Source organism: Ctenopharyngodon idella, chromosome 22 (assembly GCF_019924925.1).
Source record: "Ctenopharyngodon idella isolate HZGC_01 chromosome 22, HZGC01, whole genome shotgun sequence".
Taxonomy (NCBI): domain Eukaryota; kingdom Metazoa; phylum Chordata; class Actinopteri; order Cypriniformes; family Xenocyprididae; genus Ctenopharyngodon; species Ctenopharyngodon idella.
Window position 1 is genome coordinate 16,949,855 of NC_067241.1, and position 16,588 is coordinate 16,966,442.

The 16,588-nt window shown below is 37.4% G+C and overlaps 3 protein-coding genes across 13 annotated transcripts in view; 1 reads left to right on the plus strand and 2 right to left on the minus strand.

The window, feature by feature from the left end:
* si:ch73-290k24.6 (uncharacterized) overlaps nt 1–15,672 on the minus strand; it is a 33,322-nt gene extending 17,650 nt beyond the window's left edge. The window contains exon 1 of the mRNA XM_051881052.1: nt 14,023–15,672. Coding sequence (XP_051737012.1) covers nt 14,023–14,269 — 247 coding nt within the window. The 5' untranslated portion in view covers nt 14,270–15,672. The remainder of the gene's footprint in view (nt 1–14,022) is intronic.
* The window catches only part of LOC127505468 (transposable element Tcb1 transposase), a 35,470-nt gene that overhangs the window by 6,150 nt on the left and 12,732 nt on the right, over nt 1–16,588 (plus strand). Inside the window, exons 1-2 of one of the 10 annotated variants that reach the window (XM_051881047.1) lie at nt 7,401–7,526; nt 16,380–16,493. The exons of 8 other annotated variants lie outside the window; for them this stretch is intronic. In XM_051881047.1, the coding sequence (XP_051737007.1) occupies nt 16,406–16,493 (88 nt within the window). In that variant the 5' untranslated portion in view covers nt 7,401–7,526; nt 16,380–16,405. Of the gene's footprint in view, nt 1–7,400; nt 7,527–16,379; nt 16,494–16,588 lie in introns of those variants that run through there. One more of the 10 variants, XM_051881040.1, reaches the window with a different exon arrangement.
* The window catches only part of prelid1b (PRELI domain containing 1b), a 38,931-nt gene continuing 27,167 nt past the window's right edge, over nt 4,825–16,588 (minus strand). The window contains exons 5-6 of one of the 2 annotated variants that reach the window (XM_051881058.1): nt 7,118–7,196; nt 4,827–6,909 (exon numbers count right to left, since the gene is read on the minus strand). In XM_051881058.1, the coding sequence (XP_051737018.1) occupies nt 6,818–6,909; nt 7,118–7,196 (171 nt within the window). In that variant the 3' untranslated portion in view covers nt 4,827–6,817. Of the gene's footprint in view, nt 6,910–7,117; nt 7,197–16,588 lie in introns of both variants that reach the window. The other variant, XM_051881057.1, reaches the window with a different exon arrangement.

Sequence of the window (16,588 nt, forward strand, 5' to 3'; positions counted from 1 at the left end):
GAGCGGAATAATTTTTACAAATTCTCCTTTGTGGTCCATAAAAGAAAGAATGGCATATGGCATTAGAATAACACCATGGTGAATAAATGATGACTTAATTTTCATTTTAGAGTGAACTATCCCTTTAATTAACACTTAAGTGTTATTTTCTGCAACACTCTTAAGTTTAAGGGAAACCTAAATGTGATCCTAAGAGAAAATTACACTTTAGGTGGTTTATGCAACTGAGCACTGCTCTAGAGTACAGTGATCACAGAAAAAAATCAACTAGAAATAACTGAAATCATTATAATCTTACAGCAAAAAAGGGAAGGAGAGGAAGCCGAGTGACCCAGAGACCAGATCATCAGGTGACTGAACTATTCATAATCAGATCATGGCATAAACTATTCATAAATGAAATCCAAATAAAATGATATTTGTGTCTAAACTTGTGTTTGTAGGATGATATGACGTATTCCACTGTGATGCTGATTAACTGTGAAAAACAGGTACGTAAACAATAGTTTTATTTTGCTACTGTAGTCATTTTTTCAAGTATCTGTATTTTTATTTGAGGAAACTTTTACTTTTAGTTCACTGCCTTGGAAAGCATAATATTGTACTTTTTACTCCACTTTACTCACTTTATTGTAGCGAAATTAGCTCAAAGGGGAAATATATTAATAATTATACATAACTCAGTATGATTATTCATTATGAGTAATTATGAATATTTGAATCAGTTAATTAGATTAACTTGATATAGCTACATTAAAATTACAGTCAGTCAGTTCATTCTGTGAACACTCAGTATTGATTATTAATTAATTCTAAGAGAAGGGTATTTTTCATGGCAACAGAAAAATAATTGCTTCTTAGCATTTACAGTGCTTAGAGCCTGTAACAAAATCGAGATCATTTAAGTGACAGTTATTCGCAGACAGTGAGTCAGAACCAAATATGTATTGTGCACAAGTTTTATTAACTAAATCACAAACACATAACTAAACTAACAAACACATACAAATCAAGCATACATAGGAAATAAGAGTGGAAATGAATTTGAACCGTATCATAACAGGGGAATGAAGCGATGAGAAGAGTCAATTAAACAAGCTGGAAGGACCATCAATTTTTTCAGTAATAAAGCACCTTTGCTAACAAAGTGGTTCACAAATAGTGTTTAATTGTACGATACTCGCAAAATGCCTTTAGCTGTTGAGGAGCATCCGGATCTGCAGGCTGAGGAGAAATTCTTGATGGTTCGGTCCGAAGTTGTTAGATGAAGAAATATGAAACAACTTGCGCTGTTAATTTGACTCTCAGTGGTCGAGGAAGTTGTGCATGGTTTGAGGCCTACCCACCCGGCCTCAAACCGGATCTCATGTGACAGCAATCAGTAATATCAGCTGGGACAAAGAGAAGAACCAGAAGAGGGAAAAGTGTTCTGTACCTTCTACAGAAAGTTCACACCCCTAAGTCTTGGCTTGACCAATGAGAAATGTCCAATTCTCTAGCGGGAGATTTTCTTTGTTTGAGAGCAACCTCATTTGCATGAGGGGTGTGGTTATGAAGTTTGTGTCCTTTTATACTCTGATAAATATAACAAACACACAATGCCTTCTATGAGATGGTGATGTCCACCAAAGTGCGAGTCATTAAATGAGCATTAATTTGATAGGAGACATGATGTACATAGAGTTACCTTAACTGAAAGTTCACTCATAAGATTTGCGTAAAGCAAAATACAATGCAAGAGTCAATTTACAAGTTATAATCATACATACAATGTCCTGGGATGCATGTTCATTTATAGAACAGTTTGTATATAAATTAATGTAGAAGAGTCTGTTTTTACAGGCTTTGTGTCTTCCCTGTAGCCTGACTCACAATGACTTTTTGATGCAGATGTCTGCATAGTTTCGGGTCATAAAACCATAGCAACAAGAGGCCTAGTTCTTTTACCTTGGGGGGTTGTGCAGACACCTTGATTTGCATTCGGTGAGGGGTTTTAAGAATATTTGTTAAATGTGTCTGATTTATCTCAGTTGTTACATTATATTTGCAATTTTGTGTTTATATCTTGCCATGCAAACTTTTTTCTTGCAATTCTGACTTTTTATCTTCCGATTCTGACTTTATTTTTTGCAATTTTGAGTTTAAATCTCGCAATTCTGACTTTAGCATTTGCAATTCTGACCTTTTATCTCACAATTCAGAATTTATTTCTTGCAATTTTAAGAAATATAATCTTGCAATTGCAAGAAAAAGAGTCAGAATTGTGAGATAAAGTTAAAATTACCTTTTTTATTTTTTATTCCATGGCGGAAACAAGCTTCCACAGATTTTAGACATGTATAAGTATAGTATAGTATAATTGTGTGTGTTTATTTCCAGGATGATGTCACATACACATCTGTAGTGTACCGCACTTTTACAAACCAAGATCCCTACAGATGAACACTGAGGAGGCCACCGTGTACGCAAGTGTGCAAAAAGATAAAACGTCACACACTTACCAAAAACAAACATTTTCAGTTGGGTTATTGTTTTATAACCATTTCGAAGAGTTTGATTGCTTTTACATTAACATAATTTGCTTTTTACTGTGTTTATCCTACTAGCTTAATTTGGTTCGTGTCATAATTTGCATTTGCAAAAATTGACACTGTTTGAATAAACTGTTACATTTCTATTTTTGCATTTTGTAAGATAATTGCTCAATTCTGTTTCATTCAATTTAACGTATTTCTTAATTTCTTTTCTTCATTTGCAGTGACTGCATGAGGCTACATATGTTTGTGAAAAATAGTTTGGTTCAAAACCGTATAGTTGCTCAAATAATTTGTGAAATGTATGAATGAATGAAAAATGTTTATTTCGGTTGCATAACATATGAATGTATGATTTACTTACATAAAAATATAAACAGAATCAACCGAAAAGGTGTAGGCTGAAGCCATGGCTTATTACACCTACCCTTATTACAGCGTCACATACCAACTGATATTAGATGTACAATTCCATCATTACAATTTGCAAAAAAATGTTTTTACACATTACAATACACAACTTAAGCTTCCATCTTATAATTCATATATATTTTGGATTTGAAAATTTTTTTAAACTGAAAAATAGTGTTACTTCTCTTAAGTTCCACAAATCGACCTTTTGAACAGAAATACAATTCTTTTTTACATTAGTTCTGACCATTGGTTTTTTAAACATAACCTTTCCTCTTAAATCATATTTACCTTCCTTAATTTCAAACAAACACAATATATCTGCTGGCATAATTTGTTTTTTAAGTTAGTTAGTCTGTGTTAAGACTAAGTCGTAAAATTTTAGTGCTTTAAGTTTAAGAAATATTAGTTTAGTTGATTCATTAAATGAGGAATAATTAACAATCCTAATTGCTTTTTTTTTTGCAAAGTAAATATAGATTTTGTTTTTGACTTATAGCTATGCCCCCAAATTTCAATGCAATAGGTCATATATGGTACTAAGAGAGAACAATACAAAATATACAATGTAAATTTGCTTAGGAAATACTTGATTTTATGTAATATAGCAACAGTTCTTGACATTTTTGACATTTTGTGTTATGTGTGGTTTCCAGGATAATTTGTGATCTATTATTACTCCTAGGAATTTTATTTCCATTACTCTTTCCAAAACCACATCATCAATCTTTAAGTTTGTAATATTATGTATATGTGGATTACCAAATATAATATATTTGGTTTTGGTAATATTTAAAGATAGTTTGTTTGCATCAAACCACAGTTTAATTTGAAATAGTTCTCTCGATACATTTGTGAGAAGCTGGTGCAAATTCTCACCAGAACAGTATAAAGTTGTGTCGTCCGCAAATAAGACACACTTTAGCAAATCAGACACTTTACAAAGGTCACTTATATATAAAATAAACAATTTAGGACCCATCAACGACCCCTGGGGCACCCCACATGTCACCCTACACATTTCAGAGATTTCATTATTAAAGTGTACATACTGGTACCGATTGTCAAGATAACTCTCTATCCAAGAATAAGCGGTCCCTCTAAAGCCATACTTTTCCAACTTATTCAGTAATATTTTATGATTAATAGTGTCGAAGGCTTTTTTTAAATTGACAAAAACACCCACTGCATATTTTTTATTGTCTATTGAAGAAGCAATATCATCAACTAATTGCGTTACTGTCACTGAGGTAGATCTGCCTGCCCTAAAACTATATTGTTCCTCCTGCAGTAAGTTATATTTTTCTATAAAATTATCCATTCTTTTAACAAAAAGTTTTTCTAATATCTTAGAAAATTGCTAAATTTTTAGCAATTTTCTTTAGCAACATTTGCTAAATTATTACCCACATTAGTAAAGTATTCATTACATTCATTTGCTATGTCTTTTGAATTTCTGAAAAAAAATGTCATCCCTTTTGAAATAACTTGGACAATCTTGTTTGGCATTTGTTTTTTTAATTAATTTGTTTAACACTTTTCATGTCTTTAACATATTTTGTCTTAATTGATCTAGTAACTTATGATAATATTCCTTTTTACTATTTCGGATTATACTAACTAGTTTGTTTTTGTATTTCTTATATTTATTTTCTGCCTCTTTTGTCCTATTTTTTATAAATTGTTTATATAATATGTTTTTCTTTTTACACGCATTTTCTATTCCTTAGAATTATGAAAAAATAAACAGAAGAACAGAAAAAAAGAATTATTATTTTTGTCACTTGAAATAAAACAAATTTTAAATAAAATACAGTAAAAAAAACTTAAACTTGTTTTATTTCAGCGAGTTTTAAGGCAATATTTCTTATTTTCATTAAGTTGATGTCGATGCTACTAAAATAAAGTATGTTTAAAACTGTCACAGCTTGTAAATGTAATTATTCTCTAAAACTAAATGTAATTATTCTCAAGAGTTTCATCCATATCTCATCTTTTCAAACAAAAGCAAAATTGATACAATTACAGAACAGTGAAATATTCATTTTCACAACAATATTCCTCATTCTGAAACATTTCACACTAAATCACTGGTTCAGGAATGCGATTACAAACATATCTAAATGGAGCAAAACAAATATTACAACAAAACATAGTTTAATAAGTTAAACAAATTCTCAAAATGTTATTGTTCGGTGCTTTATAAATTGTAATGCATGGTGTTTTTTAGGGATGCACCGATACCAAGCTCATGTACTTGTACTCGTAAAAATACCCCCGATACCGAAGACTGATACCTCAACTGACCGAATTTTCCGTTAGGGATGGGCGATACCACTTATTTTGTTTTTTGATACGATACCGATACTTTCAAGGCCAATATCGCCGATATCGATACCGATACCTCTAATATGAACTTATAGATTTTAACATTTATTCAATTATTGAATTACTAAGAGTAAAATGGGTTATGATACCCACTTAACATTATATTTGAAAGGCATTTTAACATTCAATATGCCTTAATTGCAGTTTATTACAGCAGTGAGCGAACGCTCTCTGTGATTGATTGGTTCTGACTTGCAGCATTTGCGTGTTCAGATGAGCAGGAAAACACTTCTACTATAAATTATTTGCTAACATAGGTTATTTGTACAATTCAATGCATATTGTATGCATTACATTTATTGTTAAATGAACAAAATAACTGGTAAAAAAAAACATACCTTAGGATCAATATTTTAATTTGAGTATCGATACTTTCAATGCTCAACGTCAGTATCAATATATCGATACTTCATATCGATCTGCCCATCCCTATTTTCCGTGCACAGAGACACCGGCGGCAGCAGCAGAAACAATGTCAGCGTCAGAGGTGTGGAAATACTTCAAAATTAATGATGACAACAAACACATTGCGAACTGCATGCTTTCAATCACAATTCGTTATCGATTAGTGAAGGCGGGATAGGCGGAATCGCGCTGAATGACACAGACCAGAAGCGCTCTCTCTCTCTCTTTCTCTCAAAGTCATAATTATGACATAAAAAGTTGAAATTTACATAAAAATCATAATTATGACATAAAAAGTCAATTATGTCATAAAAAGTTGAAATTGACATAAACGGTCAACATTATAATATCAAAGTCATAATTCTGACATAAAAAGCCAAAATTGACATACTAAGTTATATTTAGGAGATGAAAAGTCACAATTATGACTTAAAAAGATGAAATTATAAGATAAAAGTCATAATTACGACAAGTCGAAATTATGACATTAAGTACTCAATATGACAAAAAATCGAAATTGACATACTAAGTCAAAATTTATAGTCAAAATTGACATGAAAGTCATAATTATGACAAAAAGTCGATTGTCATAAAAAGTCGAAATTGACGAACAGCTGAAATGATGACAGAAAAGTCAAAATTGACAGTACAGTAAGTTGAAATTGATACAAAATTCATAATTATGACAAAACGTTGATTGTCATAAGTTGAAACTGACAAACAGTAAACAACATAAAAGTCATAATTATGACAAAAAGTCGAAATTGACATCAAAATTTTGATTTTTTATCATAATTTAGACTATTTTTAATCTCATAGATATGACTGTCATAATTTCAAAATTTTATGTCATAATTTTTCTTTGTATGTCATAATTTCGATTAAGCATGTCATAATTATGACTTTTAAAGTGTTTTTTCTTATTTGGTGTAAATGAGCTTCCATACAGTCTTGAGAATTATCATAAAAACAATCTCATGATGCAAAACATCTTAACTGTCCTGAAAATAGGCTTGATTTTCTTGTGACCAGGATCTGTTACCCGACAGGTTTCATGAAGTCCACTCTGTTTATATTGATCAAATGTATTGCTGGGGTTTCTGGGCTTTGGAGGCTGAATTCAGGTTCTTGTGTTTCTCTGCAGAATCTCCATGAGATGCGGTCGATGCGTCTGAATCGAAGGACGCACAGAAAACATGATAATACTTTCTGTCAGATTTAACACTGATAAACACCAATGGAAAGAGGAACTAACACTGATATTACTTGATTTAATCTTTCATTTACACACATAAAACGCAACATTTCATGTCTTTATATCTTATCAGTCAAGATGGCCTTGAGAGTTCATATAAAATTTATATAAATATATTTCTTACTCTGTAGATTTGACAGCGCGTGCTCCAAACCCTTCATAGCTTTCGCCTGATTACTCCTGAATCTGGCCAAACCAAACTCCTACAGGAAGAAGAAGAGACACACTATTAAGGTTTAATGCTGACAAGAGCGACATTTCACACCAATGGTTCTCTGACACGCTAACTTTAGGTCAACTTCCAATCTCTAAATATCTTTACTTTTGCTTGTTTTTCAGTGTTTCGGCTGTTGTTGTTGGCGAAGGCAGAAAGTTGACAGGAAATGTTTCTGCTGATCACACGGCTGACGGATTACCTGTCTCGGTCTGGAAAGGCCAAAGAGTCCTGATGAGATCCAGGCTTCTCTGGTGATCCGCGTCCAGACAGGCCGGTCCCGCTCGCCGAGAAACACACAATGCTCCACCACACGCTGGTAAAACACATACACACACACATGCGTCAGCTTTAAAGAAAGGTCAAAATGCCTTTTTTAGAGTATTCACATGAACAGTGTGTTATGTCCTAAGTAAACATACTCAGATCAGAAGGAAAACGAGTGTGTAACAGTATATTGGATCCATGCATTCGCTCTTAAAGTGATAGCAGCCTAATAAACCTGATAATCAAACAACAAAAAACAAAGGAAAATAACTCACTGATCTTGACTGAATAACTTAAGAAGCTTTAATAAGGATTAATCTTTATTTAATGTGTACAGTTAGCAGGGCTGGGAGGTAACGGAATACATGTAATGGCGTTACGTAATCAGGATACAAAAATCCAGTAACTGTAATTCGTTACAGTTACGTCAAGAAACGTTGTAATCAGATTACAGTTACATTTTGAAAAAAGGGGGGATACTATCAGGATTACAATCGTTTCATTTAAAACTAAATAAATCATTATTTTGCCATAATAACACATATTAAGTGCTGCTTGATTATACGGTATTTCCTGGTTCCCATTCAGTCGGTCACGTTCGACGGTAAAACGGCACACGACAGGCTGCACACAATCCCTGTCTGTGTTGCCGCGGCTGTTCCCCTGCATGCTTCAGCACTTTTAAAAGAGTAAGTCCCTGAAAGAGCTTACACAAGTAGAGCTTGTGTCTTTTTAAAGATGACATTCTACTTGTGTGTTTCTGGATGCGGTCGTTACCTGGCACCGAGGGATGACGATCGCTGCATCACGTGTCGGAGTTGCAATCAAGACTCCAGTTGCTGCAAAGGGGCGGAGTCCCGGTGCCGCTGCCTCGTTCCAGTCCTCCTCAGAGGGTGGCTTCGGGCAGTGGTACCGGTGATCTGAGGATCACAGTGAGTGCGCTTCCCTCGGGGAACCAACCCCCTGGGAACGCTCACTCCTCCTGCACTCCGCAGCCAGTAGAGCTGCCGGGGGAGCGTGGTGGGCCATCCCAGAGGTGTGCACCATCCATATTCTTCGGAGCTCCCCCCGATGTCCAGATGTCGATAGCTGCATCGGAGGGTGAGCCAGATTTTTCTGGAGATGACGAGTCGGCGCAGTTGCCTCCTTTGGGAACGGTAACGGTGCCCAATTCGGATCCAGAGATGATGGCTATGCTTTCCCGGGCCGCCAACAGGGTCGGGCTCATGTGGAGTCCTCCACCGTGTCCCGAGCCCTCGCGGTTGGACGATTGGTATCTTGGGGTGGCATGTGCTAGTTCTCAGCCACCCACCCCGGTTCCTTTCTTCCCGGAGGTGCATGAAGAGCTCACCGGTACGTGGACAGCACCTTTTACTGCCCGAAACCGTTCCGGTGGGTCCTCCTCCCTCACCACCCTTGATGGCGGTTCGGCTAAGGGTTATACGCGCATCCCCCCTGTGGAGTGGGCCGTTGCTATGCAACTGTGCCCTAATTCCACCTGGCGGAGGGAGCCGTCTCTCCCTTCCCAGGCCTGTAAGCACTCGTCGGATCTTACCGGCAGGGCTTACCAGGCCTGCGGGGAAGCTGCTTCCGCCCTACATGCTATGGCGTTGTTGCAGGTCCATCAGGCCAAGGCACTGAAGGACCTGCACGAGGGTGGTCATGATCCACAAGTTCTGCGATGGACCTCGCACTTCGTGCGACTAAGGTTATGGCGTGGTCAGTGGGTCGTGCGATGTCCACTATGGTGGTCCAGGAACGCCATCTCTGGCTGTGTCTGGCTGACATGAGGGATACCGACAAGGTCAGGTTTCTTAATTCCCCCATGTCCCAGACCGGCCTCTTCGGCGACGTGGTCGAGAACTTCGCCCAGCAGTTCTCGGCTGTACAGAAGCAGTCTGAGGCCATCAGCGACATCCTGCCGCGACGGTCAGCTGCTGCGTCCACCCATCCTGGGGTCAGCACACAGCTGGCCCGGGGCCTTCGCAAATATGCGTTTTCCCCAGTGAGCCTACTTGCACAGACCTTGTGCAAAGTCAGGGAGGACGAGGAGCAGGTCCTGCTAGTTGTGCCCTATTGGCCCAACCGGACTTGGTTCCCAGAACTCTCACTCCTCACGACAGCCCCTCCCTGGCGCATCCCTCTGAGGAAGGATGCGCCCTTTGGCACCCCCATGTCTGGTCCCTGGACTCAAACTCAAAAGCTCAGGACCTCAGACCAGCTCTTTGTCTGTTACGGAGGCCAGCAGAAGGGAAAGGCTGTCTCCAAGCAGAGGATGGCCCACTAGATAGTGGATGCCATCGCCTTGGCTTACCAAGCACAAGGCGTGCCCTGCCCGCTCAGGTTGCATGCTCACTCTACGAGAGGTGTTGCATCCTCCTGGGCGCTGGCTCGTGGCGCCTCGCTGACAGACATTTGTAGAGCTGGGGGCTGGGGAACACCTAACACGTTCGCCAGATTCTATAGCCTTCATGTCGAGCCGGTCTCCTCCCGTGTTCTCACCTCAGCTCAGAGGCACGAAGAGGCCTCGGCTTAGTCTTGGCTTGCTGCGCTTACATGCGCTTATTACTCCAGAGAGTCCCTACAAGGCAGACCCTGTTGAGTCCTCTGATCTCCCCTCGACAGCCGGACGTGGCGGAGCATCTGGCGCCAGGCCTATACTCCGTTGTATCCTTGAGAACCGGATTTAGGCTGGGTACCATATGTGTGACCCTACAGGGATCCCATATGTGTAGTTCCACGGTTGCTCCTAAACGAAGCCTGTGTCTTTCCATCTGGGGCAACCCATCTCTCATCAGGTTGGAGTCACCCTAGTACTTCTATATGTAGTACAGCCCTACAGGGTTAGTCCATATGTACTTCTCCACATAACTCCTTCGGGGAAGGATGTGGCTTCCGCTGCGTTCCTTTCCCAGCGAAAGGGTACAATTTCCCAGTGTTATTCAATAGTCTCACTGAATGGGTTTTTAGGGAACAGCAGTGATCGACACTCTCTGTGTTAGCCCTGTCCCACCGTCCTTAGGCAAGGAGGTTCAGGTGGCTCACAACAGGGATTCCTATTCGTCGGTCTGTCCGATGTACGTCGAACGTGACCGACTGAATGGGAACGTCTCAGTTACAAAGTTAACCCTAATTTCCTGAAGGAGGGAACGGAGATGTACGTCCCGTCGCCATAGTCGCCACAGTCGCTGGACCCCGCTGATGCTGCCGCCTAACCTGTTCGGCTCCTCAGCGAAAACCTGAAGATGCAACGCACCTGCTGCTTATTAAATACCCGCGCTGCAAGGAGAGCAGCTGCTGCATATGATTGCATGCCAGTGTGCATTGGTTCGTTTAGTTACACTCTCTCTAGCGAGATTCCTATTCATCGGTCTGTCCGACGTACGTCTCCGTTCCCTCCTTCAGGGAACGAGGTTTACCTTTGTAACCGAGACGTTCTGTTGCCAGTGATGACTCACGTGAGCAACCAGCTGGTGCATGCGCAAATAACACCCGTCTACAATCTCCTCAGACGCAGGTTGAATACCTGCTGCTAGTTGAAACGATTCGTGGAAATTTCGCTGCTATTTTATTTTCAAAGAAGAAAATGCAAACAACATGGTTGTACAGTGCAAACTCTGCCTTCCAGCTATGAAAACACTTTCTTTATCAAAGGACTAAAAAATAATCTGTAATACCATACTGTAGCCACTAGATGTCCGAATAGCCCTTTACATATATGTATTTAGGGCTGTGTATTCCCAAGTTGTGGAAATGAGACATGATTGCTTAGTTTTAATAGGTTTTAAAAGTAACCATAATGCTAAACATTAAAATTAAAGCAGAACAAACATAAACAGAAATGTTTGATCCGAGCTTGTTCAGTTTGGTTATGATCTGATGTGACTTTTGTATTTTTAAGCTCTAAACCACAACAACAATAATAGTATTGCAATAGATAATTTATCAGATTTATAAAATATTTTTATTGTTGAGACCCATTCAAAAGTATGGAACGTGTAACATTTAAAAAAACTTGCAGAAATTGAGAAGAAATAGTTAAAATTAAATTTAAAAATGCAATTTATTTATAGTAAAGTTGATCCCCCACAAATTTCTCTTTATTTCTTTCTTTCTTTATATATATGACCTTGAAGTGATCCAAAAGTAATCAGATTACATTACTTTCATATTGTGGTACTTGGATGATGTTACTGAATACTTTTTTATGAAGTAATTTGTAACTGTAACGGAATACATTTTTAAAGTAACCCTCCCAAGTCTGACAGTAAGACTATGCGGTGTCATTTTACATTTGATTATTAATATTTTTGTTGTAGGCTATTACTTATCTGAATACCACTGTAAGAACATCTTCCTGAAAAACTTAAAACACTATTTAATTTGCATTTTCGTTCTGTTTATTTGTTGGTTTTGTTTGTAGTTAGTTTCTTTGTTCTTCTTTAACTGTTTTAATGACCTAGAATTAGTTTTTGCTGAAGTATCGATAATTGTGAAGTTTCACTTATATTTAAAATTACTCATATCGTAAAATAAGACAATCATGATTTCAATAACGACCAAAATGAATCACGATTACGATTTTTGCCATAATCGAGCAGCCCTACGATAAACGATTTTTTTTGTTCAACCAGTGTGTTGATTTTTTTCACGTTGCCCAGCGATAAATGGGCCGTCCAATTAGATTTGAGCTTTAGATCACATGCCTGGAGCATGGCATGTTAACATTATCTAAGATTAAAAATGCTGTAGAAGTATTGTTCATTGTTAAGTCATGTTAACTAATATAATTAACTAATATTAGCAAATTGTAAAGTATAACCAGTTAATTTTGTACATCAAGTTAAACAATGAAAATAAGGAATGTTGCTTTGGCAACTTGTTTATATTATATTTTATTTCGGTTAATGTTTATTTTATTTTAAAAAAACTAAAATGATTTTTTTATGGTTTTAGTTTTAGTTAGTTAACTGAGTTGACTGGGCGGGTTAGCGGTTAACACAAACACAAACCTTCAGTCTGATAGAAAACCACATGACAGATCTCACACAGTCTGTCACAAGTGAGGCTCCCGCACTTCCTCCCCCGCACCACCGGAGGGAGCCTTCACCGGAATACTGAGACTATCATTCAGACTACATTTCCCATAGGCCCTCATTCCTGGGACTGATTGCGCACACACCTGCATCACATCACACTCACACTATTTAAGCAGCACGCACACACACACACACTGCGAAGTCTTGATTTGCCCCGGTGATCATTTCTAAGCGTTTTCTGTGGATTGTTTATACTGTTGCCGATTGGACTGTTTATCTCCTGTGATTCTCTGCTGCCTGCCTTGATCCTTGCCTGGTTACTGGACTGTGTTTGTTTGCTGCCTGCCCTGATCTCTGCCTGCTTCCTGATACCGTTTGTCTGCCGCCTGCCTCGACCATTGCCTGTCCCCGTTTACGTCTCTGCCTCTGCCCTTACCTGTGTATATACTATTCTTAATAAAAGCTGCAAATGGATCCCCATTCTGTTGACCCATCATTACACAGTCGACCACAATCAGAAAGACTCCACACCCAAAAGATCTCATGTTTCACTGGTTAAAATATTAAACTAAATTTTTGGACATCATAATTGTTATTGTTTGCTTTTATAACAATGAAGTGAACATAGAGGTGAATTTTAAACCTTTGGGTCATTTTTGTACTAATTCCTACAATGGAAAAAAAACTTTCTTTTCTATGAATAAAATCTTTCAAAGAAAACATGTTTAAATTGTTGATCGTTAATCTTCTGTAAAAGACAATTCCTTAAAGGATTAGTTCACTTCAGAATTAAAATTTCCTGATAATTTACTCACCTCCATGTCATCCAAGATGTTCATGTCTTTCTTTCTTCAGTCGAAAAGAAATGAAGGTTTTTGAGGAAAACATTCTAGGATTTTTCTCCATATAGTGGACTTCACTGGGGTTCAACGGGTTGAAGGTCCAAATGTCAGTTTCAGTGCAGCTTCAAAGAGCTCTACATGATCCCAGACGAGGAATAAGAGTCTCATCTAGAGAAACCATCGGTCAGTTTTATATATTTTTAAATTTATATACTTTTTAACCACCAATGCTCATCTTGCACTGCTCTGCGATGAACCAAGAATTACGTAATCATGTTGGAAAGGTCACGCGTGATGTTTGAAGAATGATAATATAGAATGTTCAACAAACATTCTTTTAGTAACGTTCATTCTGAGTTATTTATACATCATTTATGGAACTTTGTTTTCTGAAACGTTTTAGTTTATCTAACACTTTTTAAATGTAACTACTTGTTTTAGAACATTCAGAGAACATTCAAAAGTAACGTTCCCAACATGATAAAAAGGAATGTTCCCTTAATGTTTGTATAGTCAAGATTGTTTTTTTTTAAACATTAAAAAAAAACTGGACGTTCAGAGAACATTCAGAAATAAATGAATGCTTAACAAAATGTTCTATATTTGATAGCTGGGAAGAATATTTACAGTAATTGTGTACGTATGCTGAATAAACAGATGGACTCACACCACAGCTCATAGTAGTAGGTACAGCAGCCCGTCTCCTGGCAGCAGTGGCCGGTCTGGCACAGATAGCCACTGGCACTGTTAGTGCCGGGACAGTATCGCGGGCTGCCCAGGAGCGGCAGCGTCCCTGAACTGTGGTACTCCATGCCCTGCAGCAGGGCGTGGCGCCACCGAAACACTCGCTCCTCCTCTTCCTCCAGAACTGCTGCTATGGTGCATTCAGAGCCCTCAGAGTCTTTCAAGAACATATCGAAAGAGAGAATGCCACTTTAAAGTGCACAAAAAGCACAATCTTTGGATCATTAAAAAAAATTCAAATCAACATGAAATCAAAACAGACCACATGTGCTTTCTTAGTGTAACTGACCATATGCACGGTTACTTCCTGGTTTTCATTAAGCCAGCTTAGTCATTTCCGGTGAACTGTTAGCTGTCATTCTGTACTCGCTGTACATCGACACAAAACCATCAATGGTTGATTTTTTAATGTTGTATTTATATTTTAATGCAGTTATTACACTTGCCTAATTTGCCAATAAATCAGTTTTATTGATTACAATAAAGATGAAGCTAATGGGAATGTTTGAATAAGAAACGCGGTGTCTGTAATTAGACACGCACACGCAACATTTTTCCAGCACTTCAAATGTTATTTTTTAATGTGATGACCACAAACATTATTTGTTCATCCTTCTGAGATTGTCCCCATTTGTAAAACTGAACATTTCAAGATGTTAAAAATCGAACATTTGATAGAAAACACTTATTTAAAAATAAAAAAGACATTAATTATAACCATCAGATGGTGGCAGAGTAGCATTTATTGGCTCATATTAGCCATTTACTGTAATAGTTTTTCACTCAGTTTTGCTTTTGAATAAATATTAAACATTATAAAATCACTTGGTTTAAAAATACATTTTGTCAAAGTGAAGTATGAAGTACTCAGAAAATCTCATGAAAAAAAACAATAACTTTTCTTGTGAATGAATTACACAGAAAGCGAGCACCGCGCTTTTCCTTTATAAAATCACAAAAGCCGCCAGTCAGAGCAGCGCAAGATCAATGATTTCAGCACACTTGTGAAAACTCACATTTTATTCAGTCAATCTAATTAAAGTGCACAATAAATCTTTAATTTACAGTGTGTTGATGCTTTTTTTTTTCACACGAAAGTGTGAAAACTAATGGTCGAATTGAATTTTGCTGAGGAGAAATACTGAGGGATGCGTCTCTTTTATGTCATCTTATGTTTGAATAATTAAATTCATGCTAGGCCTGATATTTAAGTGACTATATTCTTACTATAAACTAAGTATTACACTATTGATGCTGTTAAAACTACATCAGGACACTGAAGATACCGACACACCGACAAGTGACATTTCACCAGTTTTACAGCTGGATTATATTATTGCGGAAGTTCTTAAGAACGTCATCATGTTATTGTAAACAAAAACACGTTTTCATGATCGTTCATTGAAATACTTCTTCCATCTCTGAATTGAATTTCCTTTTCAGCTGAGAACTTATAAGTCCCACACTAAATTTTTTTCTCATTTAATATGATGTTTAATTTCACAGAAACTTTAACAGAAATACATTATATTACGCAGTTGTAAACGGTGTTCATGTTGATTTTATACAAATAAGACTGTAGTGTAGTACAGTCACACAAAAATATGAGCAAACGTTCTTCCAGTAATGTTTATAGAATGTCCATGTTCAGAATGTTCAGAGAAAAGTAACATTCCTGTAATTTTTGCAAAATGATAAAATGGACTGTTCAACATTCTTCCAGTAACATTAATAGAACGTTCGTTCAAAGTTACCTGGTCTTTGATAATGTTCTCAAAACCTTTTATACATCATCCATGGAACGTTTTTTTCTGAAATGTTTTAGTTAGACGTTTTTTAAATGTTTCAGAACGTTCAGAAAAACATTCAAAGGTAACGTTCCAATAACGTTTGAAGAATGATAAAATGGAATGTTATCTTAAAGGGACAGTTCACCCAAAAATTAAAATTTTGCCATTTTCTCACCCTCAAGTTGTTCTAAAGATGTAGGAGTTTCTTTGTTCTGTTGAAAACAAAAGAAGATATTTTGAAAAATGTTGGTAATCAAACAGTTGCTGGTCCTCATTATGAAAAACAATACTATGGAAGTCAATGCCGACCAGTAAAATGTTTGGTTGCCAACATTTTTCAAAATATTGTCTTTAGTGTTCAACAGACCAAAGAAACTCATGTTTGGAACAACTTGAGGATGAGCAAATGATGACAGAACTTCTCAGGAAGTGGTGGCTGTAGTGGAAAGAAAAGTGGAACACTTCTCTTTTTCTCATATCCGTCCATCAGAGTGAGTGAACGCAGAGGAAGAAGTAATGAAGAGAGTAATGGCTGTGCTACGGACTTCAGATGTGATGTGCTTGTGTGTTTTTCTGCTCTGCGCTGGACTTCACTTCGCAACAGGTACGACTGAACAATATGAGTGAGTTTTGGCATTTATGCCACAAACTGATTTTCATCAGTCAGTGAAACACTTCATTCTGTAACAGCTGCTTTCT